Genomic DNA, 22797 nt, shown 5'->3' with positions numbered 1-22797 from the left:
CTCACACCAATTTTGTTGTACAATTTTTGTGCACAGTGAAAACAAAAGCTATTCTATTCTCTTCTATTAATCATAGTGTTAATGCATTTCCCTCTGCAGTGTTTTGTAATGAATCTTAGTAAAACAGGCTTGAATCCAGATAAACGCTCGTATTTACTACACTCCGGCGGCGTGTTTTTGAAGGCACAAACGAGTGCTCTCATATTTGCCCCTATTTGGAAATAACAATAAAAATAAAAATGTGTTCCTGATTTTTTTTATGTTTTCAGATCTCACACTGTTACATTAAGGCAGCCAGTGGTTCTACATGCCGCACAAAGTTCCCTTTTTCTTCCACTTAGCACCTGCCCCCCAAAATGTCTGTGCACGCCACTGGGTTAAGGCTTTTGTTAAGGTTGTGTGTGTGCTTGTGTGTGTGTGTGTTAGGGACAAGATGAGTTCACAAGGAAGTGAAAATGAAGTTACATAATTGCAAGAGTTTCACTTTGATTCCTGTTGAGGGAAATGGTGACTGGTAGCAGGTAGTAGAAAATTCCATTTTATCAAAATACTATGAAGAAACAACACAACTTCAGCACTTCAACTTTAAATGCTAAAATATCATCCATTGTTGTAACTTTTTAACCAGCAGAATCGGTTGGATCCTTTACTGAAGTGAAAACAGCAAGACTGCGCTGTGAAAATACTCCACTACATGTAAAAGTCCTGCATTTGAAACTTTCTGTAAGTATTTAATGCACGATTAAAGCCAAGGTTTAAAAGTAGAAACTACATATTTTACAGAAAAGTGTTCGTTATCAGCGTTTTACTGTTGTATGTGATGCTTTAGATTAATATTTCTGCAACGTTAATATGTATGGTGCATTTCTTTTTGCTGTCGATGTTAAGGGTGAACTAATTTTAACTACTTTTTATTCTGCCGGATTGTTTAATCGACAGCAATATTTCATGATGTATAAGAAAAGCATGTTTGTAGTGTCACTGTTGTGTGAGAAACTTGTATTTTTATAAAGTTTTTATGAAAAATAGCTGGGATCAGCTTTGTGGAAAAATATTTTACAGCTAGTTTGCGCATCCTAAGAAATAGAAGAATGTTATCAGCTTATTAAGATGCGTAATCGTTGAATTTTTAAGAAAAAAATCTAAATCGCTACATTTAAAGATAAAAGACAGGAGGTGTCAGATGTAGTGGAGTAAAAATTATGTTGCAAAAAATGGAAATACTGAAAAAAAAATACAAGTATCCTAAATGTACTTATGCACAATACTTCAGTAAATGTACTTTGTTTCATTTCTCCTCTGATTTGAACTTTCAAAGGTATGTTTGCACTGCTGCTTGGGAAGTGAAGGGAAGCAGCCAAGTCCCTCCTCTCAGGAAGAAACCTGCAGCAAACTTCCTGCAGCTGTTCTGGACGGTCTTCCTGCTCCTGCAAACTAAACAGCAAAGAAACTACAAGCATGACGGCTCTCCTTCGCAGACTACCGGGGTCGATATGCTCGTTGTGGCGGTGCAGGGCTGTAACGCACAACCGAACTTCCCATCTGATCCCCCGGGACGGAGCGCGGCTGCTGCCCGCCTGCAGCGGCTCTCTGACGGGATACAGTCGCGGGCAGAGCCGCTGGCAGCACACAGAGGCTGGAGGTCCTGTGGAGGTGGATTTGAAGCGATTAGAGGGAGAAGACGACGGTAGGGACACATTTAAGAGTAATTCGGCATTGTTCAGTTTCACACCAACAAGGATTTGGTTTATAAATACAGACACCTCACAGCCAAGCACCCGATAAAACATTAAACTCTTGTAAATGTCAAATGTCTGTGTGTACTGATTAACTTGGGAAGAATAAGCTGTTTTCCCACTGGTGATGATATTTCCAGATTAATATCAACAAAGGCTGTTGTGTTGACTAAACCTGTTTAATTCTGTGGGGAAATAATATTAGATCAGGCTTGTTTCTGTAGTGGAAGCTTAGATTTTGACAAACAATAGTTCCTCTACAGTTTTTCTAATAAAAATCAAAAAACAAACCACATAAGAAAGAAAACATTTATGGAAATACAGCATCTCAGGACATTTTACATGCCTAGGATGAAGATGTTATAATATTATGTGATACAGAGAAGCTCAGCAAATCCAAATGTTTCCCCTGTAGAAAGCTCTTTGGTGACATTGGGAAGGAAAATTCACCTTATACAGAAAATTCTAGCAGAACCAGGCTCAGGAAGGGCAGACATCTGCCTTAACTGGTTGGGGTGAGGGTGAAGTAAGGGAGAAAAACATAGCAGAGACAACACTCACTATGTCCTACAATTTTGTATCTATTATAAACTGAAATGTCTGTGAAGATAAAACTTGACTCCAGTTTTATCTTCAGTTGTCATTAATCTGACAACTCTGGTCAGATTAATGACTCCAGTAAACAATGTAATCCGGGTTTTGACATAACATCACTGTCCAATCTCGTGTTACTGACAAACATTGTACGGTGGCTCTCTGTGTCACTGTTTTGCACGTGTCTGGATGAACATTAATGCAAAAGTGACTCACATCCGAGTGACAGAATGCTATCACTTTAACAGACTGAGTACGTAGAGATATTTAATTAAGTGTGATCTAAGACAAGGAAAAGAAGCAAATTCTGGCAGTCAAAATTTTCCCAACCAGCCTGGTGCCAATGCATGTCATTCCCCTGCTGTCTTTTTCCATGTTTGCTGTCTATCTCTGCTGTCTGTATGAAACATGAAAAGGTAAAAATTAGTCTTATTCTCAATTATTTTGTCAGTAGGAAGTAGTAATTACACGCTTTTAATGCTGAATTGACTGTAGACAGCTGCAAAATAAGTACATCGAGATAACAGTAGCGCCCCTAATCTTGTATTTTGCACATTACAGTGACAATAAAGGCTCTTTATTCTATTCTATTCTATTCTACTGCTGCCCTCTCTGTTTTCTTTATCTCAGGGATAGTAGAGGTGTTGATGTGCCGACACAAAGCAAGAAACGCTCTCGGACATGTTTTCGTGTCACAGGTGAGCTGACATCTGCGCCACACACACACACACACACACGCTGCACTGATTGAGACTCGGTGTGTGTTTGCGTGCAGATGAGGGAGCTGGTGTCCACTCTGTCCAATGACTCAGCGGTTCGTGTGGTTGTCTTCAGGAGTTTAGTGCCAGGAGTTTTCTGTGCCGGTGAGTAATTTCTGCTACATCTGAAACGTGAACTCCTGATCAAAGTGTGTCTAAGGCCTTGTCCACACGTAGCCGGGTATCTCACAAAACGAAGATATTTTTCTACGATTCGGCCTATCATCCACACGAAAACGCAGATTTACGTCATCAAAAACGATTCTTTTTAAAAACTCCGACCAAAGTGAAGATTTACGAATTCTCCGTTTTATGCGTCTGCATGTGGACATCAGTAACCGGGGTTTTGCGTTTCGAAACGTCACCGCCTGCGACAAAATATGTTCTTACGTCACATATGCGACCTGTGTTTACATTCGGTAACAGTATGGATGCTCTCACAAGGTTTTGGGCGCTGTTTCCTGTACAGGCGCTTTTTACTTGCTTGTTTTTACAAGCCCAGATACTGCTCCACATTCAACAACACAGGCGAAGGACGACGTTAAGGACGGTTATTCTCCACCACCTTGCTAGGATTTGGGGAACGACTGCCACCTAAAGGTCCGGCATGCTTATGAATGTGCTTAAAAACGCACTTATGCGGTTAGGTGTGGATGAAGTTTTTTTCTAAAAACGAGGTGGTGTGTACGTAAGTTTTTTTCTAGACGGAGGGGGAAGGATATTCGGTTTTACAAAAACCCTGCTACGTGTGGACAAGGCCTCAATGTTGTTTTGTCTGTTTAGGTGCTGATTTAAAAGAGAGAGCTCTGATGAACAACTCAGAGTCTGACCTGTTTGTTCACGGCCTGCGGTCCCTCATGACTCAAATAGGTAAGAAACACAATCGATGGATGCATGGATGGATGATTGAATGATGGGTCATCTTGCCTCCAAAGTGTAGCTGCAGTTCTGAACTTTCCTCCCTTTCTCTGGACGCCTCGGCAGCTTCGTTGCCCACGCCGACTGTCGCAGCGATGGATGGCGTCGCCCTGGGAGGAGGACTGGAGCTAGCGTTGGCCTGTGACCTTCGCACTGCTGGTGAGCGTCTCCCAAACCTCCTCCTATCAACCCTGAAATGGAGGAGTCTGATTCACGCAGCATATTCTTTCTTCCTTTAGGTGACGTTAATGAGGTTAGAAAGGGGATGTCATGTTCCTTTCACAGCTGTCACCAGTCCAGTCATATCAGATCAGCGCTTGAATCTAAACAGGCTGGTGGAGGGTTTGTGGCTCCCACTTAGGGCCATTTCTCTGCACTGACAACTCCCTCATTGCATCAGTGTGGATTAGAGCAGCGCGTCTCAATCTGGGTGTCAAGACCCCCCGTGGGGTCGCAAGAAATATTCAGAGGGGTCACAAAACGTTTGATCAAATCACTTTGTTCCTGTGAAATGTTGCAGAGCTCTACATCTTCAGGATCCTAAAAACGCCAACATTTTGAGTTGTTATTGCACTTCTCACAGCTTTTGTAGATATCTGTAACTATCGATGAAGCGACACAGTGAGTAAGTCACTCTCTGTTCATTGATTTAATTTCTAAAAACTCATCTCTGCATATCAAAGTTACATATTTAGATTTTTTTTCAATGGAAATATCTTCCTCTTGCCTTAAAATGGCTCTACATGGTTGCTTCTGCTCGATTCCACCGATCGGTGATCTCTTTCCATCCACATTTTCCTGCTTGCTGCAGCTGGAGCACACCAGCTCACCTATGACTCACACAACATAATGACAAGTTGTTATATTGGAGTGATCCCACCATATATTTGACCTAGAAGCCAATTCTGAAGGAGAATAGTGATGTAGAAAGTCCCATCAGGATTGGTTCCTTAGTTTTTCTTACTTATTAAACTCCAGAAGTCTACATCTATGTTTTTGAAACCGTCATACACTGTAGTTTTAAGGTGGAAATGCCCAGCCATGGCATTGATTTGTTAATTTGATAAATATGTCTTCCAGCATGTAAAAAAAACACCTTATGGTGTATAAAGTGATGCACAACTCATATACTGTTTTCATTTGATTGAATGGTGCTGCAATTAAAAGTCTTTGCATTAACACTTCATTCACTTTAATTATCTCCCATGAAGAACTGGGAGAAAATGTTACAGAATATGTTCTATTTGTGACTGTCAGTGTGAAATAATAACCTTCTAAGTATCTTAAAGCAGCATAGGGAAAATTAAAGAGGAAACTTTATGTTGTGATTAATGTACAAATGATATAGAATTACTGTAAACTTCTTGTGGAGAAGTTGCCTTTATTACACATAGAATTAATGATCTGTTGATGAGCTCAGGGACTAATGATTGCCTATGACGGCAGACACATCTGCCCAGCTGCTCATCTAGATTAATCTGCCCGTGATTGGTTACATTAGGCGAGGCAGCTCTGCGATTGGCTGAGCGCGGACGAGTTCAGCGAGCAGGTGTTTGCGCCTAATGCTCTGACAGAAGCATCAGTCAGACTTTACCCTCCACAGCTTCAATGGCATTCAGCAGCTCAGACCTTTAACTGTCCTCTGTGTGTGTGTGTGTGTGTGTGTGTGTGTGTGTGTGTGTGTGTGTGTGTGTGTGTGTGTGTGTGTGTGTGTGTACGCGCGTCTGTGCGTCTGTGTTTCAGCACGTTCGGCACAGATGGGTCTTATTGAGACGACACGGGGGCTGCTCCCAGGGGCGGGTAAGACGCTCAGAGGTCACAGATATGACCCTGCCACTGCACTAGAGTGTCTGAACAGAGAGACAAAGCAGCTGTGAGAAGTTGACCTTCACCTGGTTTTTGTCCTGCAGGGGGCAGTCAGCGCCTGCCCAGGACGGTCGGCATCACTCTGGCCAAAGAGCTCATCTTCACAGGTGGTGTTACAAAAAAAAAAAATCAAAAAAACGCTGACATGTGGCTATATATAGGCGGCACAGGATGCTTATGGAGGTTCTGTGTGTTATCAGGTAGGCGTGTGGGAGGGCAGACGGCGCTGGAGATGGGGCTTGTAAACAGAGCTGTGGACCAGAACCAGACAGGAGATGCTGCCTACAGAGAAGCACTCAGCCTGGCCAGAGAGATACTGCCCCAGGTTAGTTAGAGTACAAACTCTCTTTTTTTCGTGTCTCCTTCAGGCAGGAGATCTGCTCTTTTACCTCTTCCTGAACTCCTCTTCTGCTTGTCATTTTCTCCCATCCTGGTGTTTTCTTTCCACCTCTCCCTCCTCTCTCAAGGCCTCTGTCGTTCCACATATCTTTCACTCCAGTTCAGATGCCCGCAGTCTCCAGGGCCAGAGTGGCAGTCAAGTGGAGAAATGGACCACAAATAGCATCACACACACATTCACACACACACATTCACAGACGCTGGCTCAGGTTGAGTGACTGATGGGAGTTTGTGCTAAATGAAAGCATGGTGGAGAATAATAGGCTGTGTGACTCTTCGATTTTTCTCTCGGTAGTGTTATGGCTTCCTGGAAAAACCTGTAGGACTATAAGAAATAGTCTGTCCACTTGACTGATACATATGGAGTTCTTACAGGTTCCTTTGTGCACATTTTAAAAGGATTCTCCAGCAATTTAATAATACATTTCCTAAGGCTAGAGGGCGGCCAGCAGACAGAAAAAAACAGTGGTCAGATTCTGTTCTGCACAGGCTGCAGCATCCTTACTTTAACCCTCCTGCTGTCTTCATTTACGGGCACCAAAAAATATTGTTTCAGCGTCTGAAAAAAATCCAGAAATACAGCAAAAAAAAAAAAAAAAATTCCCCAAATTTCTGAAAATTTGCAAAACATTCAGGAAGAAAATTCCAATAATTCTTTAAAAGTTTCCCTGAAAAATTTTATTTAAAAAAAATAAAATAAAATAAAATAATAATAATAATCATCCCCCCAAATTTGGCAATAAAGTCCTTGTAAATATTTTCAAAAAATGAGTAAAAATCTTCCAAAAAATCCTAAAAATATCTAAAGTGATTACATATATATCAGTAAAACCTATTATATTTACTTCAACAACATTCACACAAAAAAATCAACCAAAATCCGGTGAATTTTGCTGGATTTCGGTTGATATTTTTTTTGTTTGAATGTTCTTAAGGAAACATTTTTTTTGAACATTTTGTTTTTTTTTCCACCTAAAACTGCTCAAAAATTTCCCAAAAAATGTTGAAAATGTGGACATCAGAAGTTTCACTGTGAAAATATTTTATTTTTTTTCCACATTTTCAAAATTTAAATCGGGTCAATTTGACTCGCAGGACGACATGAGGGTTAAGAATGAGTCAAGCTTGTGCCAGATATACTGAACTTTCATTAAATGTCAGCCACAACGTTAAAACCGCCTGACGAGTATTGTATTGGTTTCTCCCGTGCCACCAAAACAGATCCAACCCACTTGGCGATGGGACTTCTCAGGGTTTCCTGTGGGGTCTGTTCTCCTTTAGATCCTGTGGGTTGTGGGATCTAGTCTCCATAGATTAAACTTGTTGTGGTGCATCTGGAAGATGCTCAGTCGCTTTGGGATCTGGCATGTTTGAAGGCTGGGTCAACAGCTCGGGCTCTTGGTTGTGTTCCTCGCGCCTGTCCTGAACAGCATTTGTGATGCAGCAGGGCATGCTGTCCATAGATAAGTGCTCTTAGTCTGCAACAATGATTAGGTGGATGACAGGTGTCCATATTTCATCCACATGAATGCCAGGACTAGAGATTTCCTAATAGAAAATTGCACATGCAAGATTGTAACTGGTATTTGCTTCATCTGTCAGTGGTTTTAATGCCTTGGCTGATCGGTGTATAGCATCTGATCAATACTAACTCACTTTTGTTTGTCTTTTCCAGGCTCCTATTGCAGTGCGGATGGCAAAAGAGGCGATGAACAAAGGCGTCGAGGTACACTGTGATTCATCAATCTTGATTTTTTTGAAAAACATTCATTACATCAGTGACAGCAGCACTGACTGTAATCTGCCTCTTCCAGGTTGACATTAGCTCAGCAATGGCAATAGAGCGGATGTGTTACGCTCGGGTAAGACTAAATACTCTCTCACTGCAGTTTTACATAATTTTTGTAGGTTAGAATTTTCCTTTTAACCTAATTTCTAAGAAAACCTCAAGATAGTGATACTTTTTTCCTCATACAGTTTCAACTAGAAGCAGTGCTTTGAATTGCAGTTGTGTTCAGCTTTGACATTCACTCTCTGGTGCAATCAGATCATCTCCCCACTTGCCCTCCCTTTTCAGGTCATCCCCACACGGGACCGACAGGAGGGGATGGCAGCTTTCATAGAAAAGAGAGCTCCGTGGTACGCTGGGGAATAAACTCTATTGAGCTGCTGGATCTGTCACTCTGATGTGCCAGGACAGATGCATGCTGCTGCTCTGTAACCTCATGCCAAATAAACAATTAACACCTATTGATTGTGTGTATCCCAGCCAGTGTCGATAAGTTAGCTAAGGTCAGCGTGAGCGCTCAGTGGTGGATGTGGGCTTTTGTGATGATCTCCATGACAAGAGCTGATTTTTGTTTGATGCAACAGTGAAAAATGAAAAAGATTTTGTTAATTGTACTTTTTTAAGTGATCAAATTATCATATTTGGAATAAAAAGGCAACACAAACATCATCTCCAGGTTATGGCAATGTACATTCTTTATTTCCAAACTTGAAAGTGTGAGTCTGAGCAGCAACATGGCACAGTCATGGCAGACATACAGCATCTTGACTTTTTCCATCTGCCATTTTAATTCTTGTGAAAAAAATCAAACTGGCCTTTTTCCAGGGCAACGTTCAGGGGCTCTACTAAACAATCCAGTGTGTAAGGAGTGACAGAAATAACTCTTCCATTACTGTTCCTCCTTGTTGAAACCGATGATCAGTCTGGGAAACCTGTGTAATTATCAACCTCACTGTCCACTACAACTGATTTATAGACAACAGTAAGTCAAATGATGTGATGAATGTTTGTTTTTAAGTACCACTTTGTAGCCCAAAATCTGAAAAACATTTCCATTACCATACATATTATCTATGGAAATCTGTAGACCTGTCACTGGTATCCTTGCTATTATACCTCATTTCTATTTTTTTTTTTTAAAGTTTTGTTTTCATTGTTGAATCGGGGTTTCACAGCAGTTTGTAAAAGTGAAGTTGGTCTTAATTGCATAGAAAATGGTGACAGGGGCCTTAATAAGAGCTAAACAGGGAAGATGTGGCCGTCAGGATGGTGGCTTCTCTAGAGAACAGAAGTGTACCTGGTAAGATGGCATCATGTAGAATGGTCAGTCATTTTAGAACACAGAGAAATGCCTATAAGTATTTTAAACATTTCTACTTGCTCTCTGAGTGAAAGGATTTCATCTGTTTGCCCCTTTTTTGTTCTTTATCATAATTGAAAAACAAAACAAACAACAGAATAATTTCCATGCAACCAAATCAACCGGTCCTGAACAATTACTATTTCACCCTCCTTTTCTTTTATGTACAAATTACATACACTCTGTAAGATGCAGCTACTTGTACAGACGTACATACACACATGCTCACACCGAAGTGCTGCCTCTGACTTTAAGACACTCGGATGCGTTGGGAAGCATAGCAAACATACCGATATATACACAAGTTTCTCAAAGAGAAAACAGATGTGACTCAATACAAACGTACATCTATTATGACCATGCTGGACACATCATTATTGCCACTTGTGTTTCCAGAATAGTACTTTTGCACTTTACCAGGCCTAAATGACTGTCAACTTATGTAAATTCTACTCTTGTGTGTTCTGCACTGCAGGATTTGCCACTGACACACATTTAGTGCTGCCTGATGTTGAGGAAGTAAAATGAACTCGAGATTCTCTTTCTTTATAATTTCTGTTTTCGTCTGTAATGTTTGGAACATGGGAAGCCACTGAACACACCCTTGGCAAATGTCACATCAAATCAAAGGCATCAGCTGATAAAAGACTAAATGAGTAGGAGAGCAACAGTAGTATTGCAGACCCAGAGATGTGGGTTTCAGTGAACGGAGCACTGACATAAACAAACAAGCAGGCATTCCTAAAATGAACAGTACGAGCGTTCAGACAAACTCCAGCATGCTTGAGCTCACGGCAGCGTCATGCGTATATTTAATGAGCACTCGACGTACGAGGGCCGCAAGGCGTTGACCCTCACTAGAGCTGAGCTGTGGGAGGGTCAATCCCAGACTGAGTTTTTGTAATTGTGCACTGGCATGTTTTTGGTATGAAAATCATCTTGATGCCAAAGTCAGACTGGCGAGAGCGAGCGCAAACACAAACTCAGTGTTGAGATTTCAGCTTAACTGACCAACAGTTTGTCATTTTTTTCATATATCACAGAATTAGCACACAGAGAAATATTTTTTGTTTTGAAACAAACACAAGGAAAATAAATAAGGTTAGTGTGTGCAAAGAATTGCATTATCTCTGTCCTTTTCTCTGTTTACTTTCTAGGGATTCTTGTGCGTTTGCGTGTTTGTGCATTCACACAAGCACATACAACTTCCTCCCACTTCACCTCGCCCACGATGGGAACCAGCTTTGTGTCCTGTTCTTGATCGGTGAGCCTCATTTTCTGAAAAAGAAAAATGCAATAGGATGAAAAATGTCCAACCATTGAGTGTCTGAGCTAACAAATGGCTGCTGTGTGTGGTTTTACCTTCGTGAGGTTACTGTGGCGGCGGGCGGCGACTTGTGTTTGTGTGCGGCGGCTGGCCGGTCCGGGCTCTGTGCCGCTGCAGACTGTCCAGAATGCTCTCAGCCAGCAGTTTGACGTCTTGGTGGGTCTGTGGGTGTGTGTGAACGTGCTCCAGCTGCTGCAGGCCGCCCTCCTCTAACAACATGCTGCAGTAGCGAGAAGCTGCAGACCATAGTGCAACACCACATGGATAAGCAGTTTGGGTAAGTGACTCACAGGGCATCAGTAAAATGGGCAAACTGATAAAAGTAGAAGAACATTAAGATTTACATGTGCTTGTACAGTCGTGACCAAAAGTTTACAAACATTTTACACTACAGACCATGAGTATAATGGCATTCTTAAGTTCCCAATGACTCTTATAACTCTCAATTTTCTAGGATGGAATCATTGAAAGACATGCACTTTTGTCACAAAAAATGCAATTATGCATTTTGGTTCCTTAACAGGCCTTCTAGAAAACTGACTAAATCTACTAGTTCAAAAATGCAGAAATTCTGACGTTTTGTTAAATGTCTTTTGGCCATTTTCACCTCCGTTAGGCTACCAAAGGTGCCTAAGGCCAGTCTAAAACCTTAATTCTAGCCTGATATAGTCATTTCTTGACCATTTCTGATGTGTGTTTGGGGTCACTGTCTTGCTGGAACATCCAACTGTGTCCACGATTCAACCTTCTGGCTGAAGAATGTGGCGGTAATCCTCCTTCTTTATTATTCCTTATTTACTTTGTGTAAAGCACCAGTTCTACTGCCGGCAAAACAGCCACCAATCATAATACTGCAACCACCATGCTTGATGGTAGGTTTGATGTTGTTGGTATTTAAGGCCTCACCTGCTCTCCTAGAACAATATTTCTATTTATTGTAGCCAAACAGCTCATCTTTTGTTTCATCTGACCACAGAACTTGCTGCCAGAACTTATACATATATACAAAGTAGGGCTGGCCCCGAATATATCCGAATATTCAGTTGTGACGGTGGTATCTGAATATTAATTTTGAGATCCAAATATTCCAGCCGACCGTGACCCTAATGAGGATCTAGCAGTGTATAGAGAATGGATGGCTGGATGGATTTCGGTGATTCCATTACATAAAATTAAGAGCCTTTGCCATGATATGCATGATCTTTACAAGTGTATGTGAACGACTGTATCTGTGTCTCACCATTCTTGCTGCAGACGTGTTGCATGGCCCAGGCTGCCCACAGCTGGACACCAGGTGTATGAAAGCACTCCAGTAAGGGAAAGAAGGGGTTAAATGACCTAAACAAGGAGAGACAATGACAATTTATCTACCATGTCATGTTTGCACCAAAGATTTGAAGATTTGAGTCAACATCTATAGCCTTCTTAGAAATGTATGTTCTGAAGCCAAATTACACAGTCAAAATTATAAAGACATTTTACAGGCTTGTTTTCAAGTTGCTTACTTAGAATGTGTAATTTGAATGCATGTTCGAGACCCTAAATCATTATTGTATTACCTCAGATACTGAAAGATTAATTTGTGTTATGTTTTCTTTGATGCCACTCTGATAGAAATGCAAGATAAAGGCTGTAAAGTTAAGTCTAATCTCAATTAGCACCACAAAATAGTCGCAGAGTGACTATTTTTTGAAAGAGACCATCGGTCTCCAAACTGAGGAGTCTGTTTTTTATTGCAATGCTTAAAGAGATGTTTTGATGTACATATTTTAAATGGTGAAAATGTCATTTAACAGCTGAATCAGGTTACAGTAATTGAGTCTGAAAATCTGTGCTGTCAATGTGACTGTCTGCTTGTTCTATTATTATTGTAGACAAGCTGTGTCTCACCTGTAGGCCACCATTTCACACTCAGGCGGGGGCCACTTCATAATGACAGCATGCTGAAGACAGACAAATGAGTCACACTCAAACCAACCTTTCAAATAATGGTGTATTTCTGTGCACAAGGTGGAAGTTGTATTATTATTTCTTACCAGCTGTTCAAGTAGTGAAGACCGGAGATTAGGGCTGAGCGTCCAGGCCTCCTCTCCTCGTGACGTCAGATGTGCAAGGATGCCTGCAGCGAAGTAGCTGACCTCCACCTCTGGGCTGTGCAGCAGAGTCTTGATGTGGTCCAGAAACCCCTGCACCATCAGCTCTCCATGCAGCTCTCCAACCTCTGCTATGTTGTTCTACACCACAAAAGGAGAATTGTGTGTTAATTTTTATTTATTCAACATTCTGTTTTTCTAAAGGGTAATAAGAAAAAACTCACCAGAAGACCGAGAACCTTCTGCTGAATAGAAGATTCACTGGGGAACGACTGCAGAGACGGGTGAAGAAGGAGGGGGAGGAGATGGAGGTACGGACACAAAACAACGGTGAGTCAGCCGCCCCACAGGCATGTGTACGGATACTGAGCAACACATGATTAAGTGTGATGATTAACTCCTATAGAAATCTGCTCGAAGCTGTTCTGTATGTAGCGTTGGCTGTTTATGTACATGTCCATGCTGACATTTCTGGGTACCTCTAGAACTTTAATGAACAAGTCCAGACCCTGGTTCTCGATAAAATGGCGGCAGGTTGTCGGTGATTCATCCGTGAGGTTCCAGAGTGCACTCAGTGTAAATTTGAGCGTGGCGTCCACCACTCCCTGTGTGGCCTTCTGACGCACAATGTGGAGCAGTTGCTGCAGGGCGGAGAGAGTGTATTTATAATGAAAACTTGTCTTTTTTGGTAAATTAGCAAAGGCAAAGAGTATTCAGCTCAGAAGAAAAACCTACCTTCACTATGAACAGCTCTGCCCCCAGCTGGGCCGTCTGCTCTGTGGACAACTGCAGAAAGCAAACATCACAGTGTTCGAGAACAACCCAACAAATGTACTAAGGATGCATGAATAACAGTGCATGTGATATTAATACTACACAAATATACCTTAGCTGCCAATATGGAAATGATAGCCACAGCCATCCTCTGCATGTTCTGGTCTTCATGGTTGCAGAGCCACTGCATCACTAATTTGGCAGCTTCAAACCTTGTCAACAAGGAAGCAAAACATTTGTATTGTAAATTTTCCCGACAACAGTTCAAGGTGTTAAATCACAGCCTATCAGTATTTGGACTTTTTGGCTTCCTGGTTTGCTCATGTTGAGGCACATTTACAGATCAGATTTTTTGTTTTGTGTTTCTAATTAATATGTAAACAGTTACATAACTAAATGATATTTTAAATTTACATAGCAAAATCCTTGTTTCTCACCTGTTGAATGGAACCTCCTGCAAAATGCGATCACTGCACAGAGACAGCAGGCAGTTTTTCTGCAGCTGTAGAAAGAGAAAAGAGACATCACTGTAGAAGCTGAAAAATGTCAGTCTGCAGTGTCCTCACATGGTCTGTTAACGTACAGTCCTCTTCCCCCACTTAGCAGTTTCTTTCAGTTACAGCGACCCAGTAAAATGTGTGTAAAGACACATTATGTTGACTTAGAGCCTGTGCAAAACAAAAATAGTTTGGTGTCACTTCCAGAAGTTAGGATTATATGTGCTGTTCTTGCACCCATTTTATTGAAAGATGTGCAAATTATATATATATATATACACACACACACACGTGTATATATATGTATATAAAGTTGTATGTTTATAAAGTGCCTAAAAAACAGTTGTGCAAACACAATCAGTACTTTCAAAACAGAAACATACCTACAGAGATGGAAAAAAAATTATCATCTTTAACATTTCTATAGTTATCTGCACCTTAAAAAAAACACTCCTCACTATTGACAGAATGTGGTGAAATATCCCAAAACATGGGCTCCCTGTTTTGGTAGTGTGTAGTGGAGTGAATCACGTGCAAGGAGTTTGCTAAATGGAGTCATTGTTTTGACAAGCCGTTTATGACTAAGCAAGAGCAGCGTACCTGTTGGTGGTTGGGAAAAGTCCTCATGGCCTCCAGCAGAAGCTGAGTGACTGTACTCAACAGTCGGACTGGCATTCCTGCTGCCAGGTCCTGCTTCGTCAGGTTGAACACACACGCACTGGCTGCCAGCTGGACGTTTAGAGTGGCTGGGTGATTCTTCATACCCAAAACTACCAGCTGGGGAAAAAAAAACAAGAAAAGGGAATTAATATTCTGCTATATGAGAGGGATGAGGAATTGGGAGTGTGCAGAGGAAGAGTGAAGGCATAAAGTTTTAATACAATACTCTAAATACTGTGCTTATCAGATAAATACAGTATCTGGTTAAAATAAGACATTCCTGTGTGTTGTTTAAGCCTGATAACATTGTTTTCATTAGGATTAGGCAAAACAAATCGGGAATAATGTGATTTTACCTTTAGGATGTCAGGCCTTGGTTTCTCCATGACATGTGTCAGGCTGAACAAATGAAACAGAGCTTCTCTCACAAAACCTTCCCTCTCGCTGTAGCGCCGCAGAGCCTCACAGATCTGCGTCTCGTTAGCTTCTCCTGTGACCTGTTTAAACAGACAAGACAGCTTAACGAACCTGAATTTTATTTCTCTTTGTTCCATGTTAATAAATGCATTCATACCTACCTTTAGATTTCCTTCTCCAGAAAGGAAGTCAGAAAAACCAGCATCTGTGGCCAAAAGTCCCATAAAGGTCATCCCCGGTCTCTCCTCAACAAAAGCCTTAACAGCTGCATCTGTTACCTACAACATTCACAAATGCAAGGAATAACTTGACTTTAAAATCTATGCATTTTATTTGCAATTTTATTGACTTATACAGACATGCAAACACATACACCCACCTGTTTCCGCCCTGACACATCGAGGGAAACGAGAGCAGGTAGGATCCCCGGCTGTCCGAGCAGTTGACGAGCAACGTCGGAGGTAAACTGTTTATCATCACTAATGTCCAGGTGCTGAATAGGAAGGGTTTCACACACAGCACAACAACACAGACACAAACAAACATGGAGACAGTGTAATAAATAAATAGAAACATGGTATAAACACACACAACTGTAAACTCAGCTCCACCCTTCCACTAACCTGCAACACATCCAGCTGTCCTATGACCCCCAGTAACTGAGCAGTGCTCATCTCCAGCCTTTTGAGCTGGTGCAGTGTTAGCGAACGTAGCCGCTCCTTCAGGCCAAGCAGGGGGCTAAGGTTGGTGACTGAAGTGTTGGAGAGATCGAGGCTCTCCAGCCGAGGCAAGGAACACACGTCGACCAGTCCAGAGTCATAGAAGTCCACATTAGCTAGCGAGAGGGAGCGCAGGCCCTGGAGGGAGCTGAAGCGATACCATATTGGTTCCTCCAGCGACGACATGGTGAGACCCGTTAAGACAAGTCGCTGGAGGGACTCCTGATGGATGTTTGAGGAAAAAACTAAATTACTTCAGTATTGCAAGAGAAATAGTTGGTTAAGTCCCATATTTTGACATGCGTCTCACTTTACCTGGCAGTATTTATTGGTGGCCAGTCCCTGCAGAATGTCAGGAATGGTCAGATCAGCGTTGACCCTGGCAGCATCCAGCTCCAACAGTCTGTGAGGGCAAAGGGCTTTCTGGAAGGCTTCTGCAGAGATCCGCGCTGTACGGATGCAGGCCCGCCTCAGCCGCAAGTATTCACAATTCCGAAACACACCCACTGTGCTGTCGTTCAGCAGACCTGTAGTGGAATTAACTTGTGTCAAGGTTCATCTATGGGACACGTGCAGGACTGAGCTTTGCACAATTCTGCTACTGTTTACTGAGGGCAGGGATTTGGTTTAAGTGACAACATACCATCAGATTAAGTAGCTCACAGATTTCAAACATTTCCTTAAATCAGAGTTTATTTACACCACATTTCAAAACAGAGTTAACCAAAGTGCTATGTCTGTTATAAGTCAGGACACAAATAATGACAGTAAATCGTAAAAGAAAATAAACACCTATAAAAAAGCACAAGTACCAACACTTAAGAGAGGGTAAATAAGGGGAATAATAAGCTCCTTTTTCCTGTGGCATGGTGAGCTCCAACTAACAGATTAATTACATCAATTGATTAATTGATTTATCACTGCAACTCTGGTAAAATGTAATAGAAAATTAAAACACCTAAATAAAGCTCAGGTACCCACACTTCACAGAGGGGTAATAAGGGATGTAATAAGCTCCTTATTCCTGTGACATAGTGAACTCCAATTAACAGATTCATTGATCAATCGCTTAATCGCTGCAGCTCTTTCAAAATGCAACAGAAAACAAAAACCTAAATAAAGCTCAAGTACCCACACTTCAGAAAGGGTAATAAGGGATGTAATAAGCTCCTTATTCCTGTGACTTGGTGAGCTCCAACCAACAGAAAACTGAAACACCTAAATAAAGCACAAGTGTCCACTCTTTAAAGAGGGTGATCAGCTTCCTTTGCCTGTGACAGGGTGATCACCAACTAACCCATTAATCACCGCAGTCTACTCCGGGGTCCGGGTTTACCTTCTGTGGCCATCTTGGCCAGCAGCTGGTCCGCTAACTCCTGCGGGAAGAGCACAGCCTCCCTAAAGCACAGAGATCCGTCCGGCCGCTTCACACAGAAACACTCCAGGTTCTGGCTCACATAGGTGAGACACAGGTCTGTCAGAGCCGCCGGAGACGCCTCATCCTGGAAACCAAAGTAGATTAATTGCGATAGATTTCCGCGTTATGACTGAGAACATAAAAATGCGTCACACATCACCTGAAGCAAAGTCTGAAACTTACCGTGTTTAGGAAACTACAGGCCATAGCCATGGTTTAAACATATACAGTGTTAGCTTATCCAACCGAGACTGGTGTCCGTTTCACCGCGAAAAACTATAGTATTTCTCGCTAGCTTGCTGCGGAGAAGGTCGGTTTGTATCAGTGTCCACCTGCCGGTGAGCCCGAGGCGGCTAATCGGCGTGACAGTAACCGGGAGAGGAGGAGAGGACGACGGTTGAGCTGCGACGGTTAGCGGGGGACCAGCTAGCTAGCTCACTTGTTGTTTCCTCCGCGGTGGAAAATCACTCTGCGACCAGAAACGTCCAAAGCTGTCGGCTGCGGCGGAATTCATGTCGACCAAAGCACGGTAGCGACCGAAACGCTGGACTGAGGAAGCAGACTGGGGGGGGAATACAGCTTTCACAGCGAGGTCTATTTTTGACCACAGCGAGCAGACAGACAGTAAACAAAGGTCACAGCACTGGAAGTACATTAGCGAAGGGGGCCGGACTACGGAAGCCGGCAGAGGAGGGTTACAACACAGGAAGAGCTTGTCCGGGAGACGAGCGTGATCTTGTGTTTATTGAAAAGAAAACTACCACACGAGCTACCGCAGTGGGCTTTGTAACATCTTTACAGTTAAATACAACTATCTGCTCTGAGCTTCGTGTTGAGGAGAAGCTTTTGTAACGTCGCTCAGTCGCCAAGGTCAAGCAGCAGTGGATGTGTGCAGCTCAGCCTTCAACACGTGTGGTTGTTGCAAGAAGAAAAAGCTGAGATATGGCTGGACTCATAAACTTTGAAGATGAGAACGAAGTGAAGCAGTTTTTGGATAATTTGGGAGTGGAGTACAGCTTCCAGTGCTACAAAGAGAAGGATCCTGAAGGTAAGAATCAGTAATCGGTGGTGCTGACTTAGACAGCTGACTAAGACTAAACTACTAATCGGTTTTAATTGAAACAGTGCACAAACGGGTTGCAATTTAAGACAAACATTATGCATCATTATTATTTTTATTACTTTATTTAACTTAACTGCAGATTGTGCAGTACGTAGATGCAGTTTCTAAGCCATGAATGACCTGCCTGTTTCAATGTCAGAGATTGTTACTTTCCATTTGGATTTACTATTATTTTTATTCCATCTCATTTGCCATTAAAATGTAATAAACAAGATAATATAAAATAGAACTTTTGCAATCCTAAAGGAAATTCTTGTGCCAGATATTGCGCAGACAAAAAAATTGCATACCTTAAAAATACATGCATAGTTAAAAATCAATAAGATAAGTAAATAAGCTGTAATTAGACAAGAATAGATAAGAAAGGGTAATACTGGCAGTAATTCTGAAGTTGTGAAGTAAGATGACACATGATAATAAAACATTTTGCATTAAAATTAAATATTGAACATGAAACTGAAATAACACACGATAGTACATGTTTATTACTATTTATAAGTTCCTGCATAAGAACATGGAGCAATTAATATTCTGATGAGAATAGAAAGAGATATCTGACCAAAAAGAAAGAGTGAAGTAGTAAAATTATATTACACATAATAAAATATTGCACATGAAATTGAAATGTTACACATGATAATATAACGAAGCAATTTGTATCTTAAGTTCTGTGCATTAGAACATGGAGCAGTTACTATTGTGATCGTATCTCTGTATTTCATAATGATCCATTACATGGTATAAATCTGTCACACAATACATATTACCTTTAAATGAATTCCAGTATTTCCCAGAAAAATTGCAGGATGGAGAGGATGTGTTGTTAATTTCCGAAAGAATCTGATTAAAGTATATGTTTGCCTGATTTACAGAATGTAGACTGTAAAAATCAGGTAGCAGTGGTAATTTAGTACATTTAAACCATACGTATACAAAGAATGCCAAAACAATGAATGAATCTCCCTTTATGTGCATCAGTTGAATATTTAATGTGTCCCTGTGTCAGAGCATTAATATTTTGATGGCATCTCATGAGGTAATGATTGAGTGCATGTCTGTGATCTGTTACACAATAAATACTGAACTAATGTTTCTGAAAAATATATTTCACAATAGAATATTTGTAAGAAAATCGTGGTTAGATATTTTCTCCAAACTGTTCAATCCTAACACAGATTCCAAGTATATAGCTTTATCGGGATAAGTATGTTTCCTCACTGTGTGCTTTTCTGCTGTGTTTTCAGGGTGCCAAAGGCTCGCCGACTACTTGGACGGGGTGAAGAAAAACTATGAATCTGCAGCACAAGTGCTCAAACATAACTGTGAGACACATGGACATGGAGAGAGTTGCTACAAGCTGGGAGCTTATCATATCACAGGCAGAGGTAGCTCATTATGCTCCTTTTTTACCAGCTCTTGTGCAGAATGTTTTTATATGTGTAATTTTGAGGTACTTCTGCTTTATTTAAATGAACTGATTGGACGGTTCATTGATTATTAAAAATGGTCAAAAGTTAATTGTCAGGTCAGCATGCATTTTTCAATATGAAGACCTACTTTTTAGTGAACACATCAATAATGAAATAATTCAGGTTAATACTTGCAAGGTTCATGCATAGGTAAATTTATGGTTCCTTTAGTAATGAATGGCCTCTAATGGAGTCTTTATATTCAAGTGGGGGATTTGACTAACCTTTACATTATTTAAGTGCGCAAGATGTATAATGATCTCTGCATAAAATCATTCTCGTAAATGTGTCCACCAGGTGGAGTTGCTGAGTGTCTAAAAAAAGCCTACTCCTGCTTTATGCAGTCCTGCAACACTGGAGGAAAGAAGTCTGTAGACGCCTGCCACAATGTCGGTCTGTTAGCGCACGACGGACGAGCTTTGGATGGACAACCCGACCTGACGGCGGCCCGGCAGTACTATGAGAAGGCCTGCGCTGGAGGCTTCGCTCCCTCCTGCTTTAACCTCAGTGCTTTGTTCATTGAGGGCAATGCCAAAGGTCTGGCGCCAGATATGACTCTAGCCCTGAAGTACGCTAACAGGGCCTGCGAGCTGGGACATGTGTGGGGCTGCGCTAATGCAAGCCGGATGTACAAACTCGGGGACGGTACAGAAAAGGACGAGAAGAAGGCAGAGGAGCTGAAGAATCGAGCGAGGGAGCTGCATGGTTCGGTGAAGGAAAAACAGCTGAAATTTGGCGAGTGATCACGAAACGCTCGATTGAATTATCATTGTTTTGGTGTATCTACACGTGGTGCTAAAAAAAGTTCACTGTGTTCAAAGGTTGGAAATGATGTGTTGTTAGATGGTAAAGTTCAGGGAGCAGAATACATTTGTGTAAGTAGATTTAACCCATATGAATATAAAAATGTAAATAAAAAAATAAATGAATTTCAATCTCATCTCATGTGCTACAACTGGATATTTATTATGCATGTATGTTTGGTGATATTACTCCCAACTTGAATACAGTGTGTAGAGCCAAACAAACATAGAATGTCAGCTTCTTTTCTTTGATTTAATTCAACAACAGTAGCATCAATGGTCTCGAAACAGAGGAGCCATGTGCATTTGGCCCACATTAAACAGCAGCAGTGACTTCATTAATTATTTCAGTCTTTAGACATGTTATTGAGATCTTAGATACACACTTTTTAACTAAAATCTACATGCAAATAACTGAGCTGCTGCATAGTTTCTAAATCTTTGGTTATAGTTTATAACTATAAAGAGTAAGATTCTAATATTTACAGTGTGCAGAAATGTCCAAATTATTCACCTGAGGATGTGCAATTTTACATAATCAGTGCTGTTATTTGATGTTAGATTTGTTTTTAACAGTAGTTTAGCCCTTCATCCACATATTCTGGGAAGTTCCACTGCAGGAGCAGGTGCAGGCACAACAATAGTTTGACCACAAGAGGGAGTGAGAATCAAACGCATGAACTTTGCGCCCTTTTTCAAAGCAAACAGGGCGCTTCGTCCCGGCTCCGACAATAAACCAGGGTTACGCGCATCCCATCTGTCAACACGTTAGCCGACGCGGTATTAGCAACCTGTAGCTAACGTTGGCAGCGACAGGAGCTCTTTGTGCACTTGTGAGCTGAACTAAGCCGGTGTGTGTGGGGAGGATGATGGGCAGGCTGGCCCGTTTGCACCCTGGAAGCTCCGCCCGTTAGCCGTGCGTCTCCTCCTCAGCCCTCATTCAAAACAGAGCACAGCTGTTGCGAGGCGCATCGTCGTGTCCCGAGCGTTAGCCTAAAAACTGTTAGCTGCCCGCCGCCTGCTGATGTCCCCGCTGGAATATCAGGAGAATACGGAGGAAAACCGCGCACTTCGGTGAGTTACTGAACATTACGAGTCAAACTTTGTCACTGTTGGCGATGTAATTAAGAAAATCCCTCCCCAGCCGTCGAGTTAGCAAGCTAACGTAAACGTTAAGCCCCACGAACGGGTTGGTTGGGTGTGTTTGTTTTTCAATGCAGGATGCTCCCTTATCAAAGTAAATCGGCATCCATCAATAGGAGGGGAGATGTGAGGCAGGCGATAAACCGGACACCGGAGACTGGCCCTGGGTTTTGTAGTTCTCACTCTGTGTGTAGCTGAGGGCAAGTGGGGGTATGTTAACCGTTATTTATTTGCCCCTCCGCCCACGTGAAGACAGGCTACGGTCCCCCTCACCGCACGCCGAGCAGCAGCACCGACTAGTTTTGATGTCATGCTAATAATAAATCATGCGCTCCCTCTCCGAAGCTAGTGAGTCCGGCTAGTTAGCGAGTACATGCTAATATGGAGAGTTGAGCGATTTGCGGTGCTGACTTTGTTGGCTTTGGTAGCTACACAGTTAGCTTCTGTTCCAGGAGGGTTAAGGGGTTCACCCGTTGGTGCTGGCTAGCCCCGCACGGCTCACTTAGCAGCCACTGCAGACGCCGGGCTGCTCCGGATAGCTCATTGGCGGTGAACCCCCTGCACAGATACCCTCCGGGGACCGCTTTGGGTGTGGCGTGGGTTCACCCACGAACAATACAGCGTGCAGCTCCAGTCTATCTTGTCTCAGCAGAGGCATGTCTTAGCAGCAGAATAGGCACATTCGTGAGAGTGTTTTGAGTTTGCTGGACACGCTTTGTCGACCTGGATGACCTGCAATCAATAAATTAAATGAGGGAAACTTTTAAAGCTTTATGTGGAAAGAGTCCTTGGTGTTCCTCAAATAAGACAGTCTCATCTTAGAAACAGCAAGCTATTCTGCATGTTCCTGAGACCGATCTACCTTCCATTAATCTGATCTAATTATGGATCAACAACTTGAGTTTAATTGAGTATTAGTCTTCAGCTAGGTACGT

The 22797-nt window shown here is 42.0% G+C and overlaps 4 protein-coding genes across 9 annotated transcripts in view; 3 read left to right on the top strand and 1 right to left on the bottom strand.

Annotated features, from left to right (window-relative positions):
- The first annotated feature begins 487 nt into the window (after nucleotides 1–487).
- Nucleotides 488–8729, top strand: echdc2 (enoyl CoA hydratase domain containing 2). Of its 3 annotated transcripts, none has more exons than XM_023294191.3 (13): nucleotides 488–521; nucleotides 629–723; nucleotides 1319–1687; nucleotides 2961–3028; nucleotides 3106–3193; nucleotides 3872–3958; nucleotides 4073–4165; nucleotides 5750–5806; nucleotides 5917–5979; nucleotides 6073–6197; nucleotides 7947–7997; nucleotides 8086–8133; nucleotides 8349–8729. In XM_023294191.3, the coding sequence occupies exons 3-13, from the start codon at nucleotides 1459–1461 to the stop codon at nucleotides 8424–8426; spliced, it is 987 nt and encodes a 328-aa protein (XP_023149959.2). In that variant the 5' UTR covers nucleotides 488–521; nucleotides 629–723; nucleotides 1319–1458; the 3' UTR covers nucleotides 8427–8729. The 3 variants fall into 3 exon arrangements, with proteins under 3 accessions (XP_023149959.2, XP_054873764.1, XP_054873757.1); XM_055017789.1 differs by having other exon boundaries at nucleotides 503–521; nucleotides 632–723; XM_055017782.1 differs by lacking the exon at nucleotides 488–521 and having other exon boundaries at nucleotides 580–723.
- A 2-nt stretch (nucleotides 8730–8731) lies between these two features.
- On the bottom strand, nucleotides 8732–17938 carry zyg11 (zyg-11 family member, cell cycle regulator). Its single transcript, XM_023294190.3, has 18 exons — nucleotides 17508–17938; nucleotides 17244–17409; nucleotides 16223–16434; nucleotides 15812–16129; nucleotides 15568–15681; nucleotides 15350–15466; nucleotides 15128–15268; nucleotides 14712–14888; nucleotides 14052–14116; nucleotides 13727–13826; nucleotides 13576–13626; nucleotides 13320–13481; nucleotides 13065–13112; nucleotides 12784–12981; nucleotides 12638–12690; nucleotides 11988–12085; nucleotides 10783–10983; nucleotides 8732–10698 (listed from the first exon to the last, which is right to left on the bottom strand). Exons 1-17 carry the CDS (start codon nucleotides 17535–17537, stop codon nucleotides 10793–10795), a joined length of 2241 nt encoding a protein of 746 aa, XP_023149958.1. The 5' UTR covers nucleotides 17538–17938; the 3' UTR covers nucleotides 8732–10698; nucleotides 10783–10792.
- Nucleotides 17939–18017: 79 nt separating this feature from the next.
- Nucleotides 18018–20856, top strand: LOC111584868 (cytochrome c oxidase assembly factor 7). Its single transcript, XM_023294192.3, has 3 exons — nucleotides 18018–18372; nucleotides 19692–19832; nucleotides 20214–20856. The coding sequence occupies exons 1-3, from the start codon at nucleotides 18267–18269 to the stop codon at nucleotides 20657–20659; spliced, it is 693 nt and encodes a 230-aa protein (XP_023149960.1). The 5' UTR covers nucleotides 18018–18266; the 3' UTR covers nucleotides 20660–20856.
- Nucleotides 20857–21500: 644 nt separating this feature from the next.
- Nucleotides 21501–22797, top strand: part of ralgps2 (Ral GEF with PH domain and SH3 binding motif 2) — a 75718-nt gene continuing 74421 nt past the window's right edge. For 3 of the 4 annotated variants that reach the window (XM_023294199.3, XM_023294193.3, XM_023294195.3), the window contains exon 1: nucleotides 21502–21793. The gene's annotated coding sequence lies outside the window, so the exon portion shown is untranslated. Of the gene's footprint in view, nucleotides 21794–22797 lie in introns of all 4 variants that reach the window. The other variant, XM_023294198.3, reaches the window with a different exon arrangement.

Source organism: Amphiprion ocellaris, chromosome 2 (assembly GCF_022539595.1).
Source record: "Amphiprion ocellaris isolate individual 3 ecotype Okinawa chromosome 2, ASM2253959v1, whole genome shotgun sequence".
Classification (NCBI taxonomy): Eukaryota; Metazoa; Chordata; class Actinopteri; family Pomacentridae; genus Amphiprion; species Amphiprion ocellaris.
Note: the sequence above shows the minus strand (reverse complement) of the source record. Positions and strands in the feature narration are given on the sequence as shown.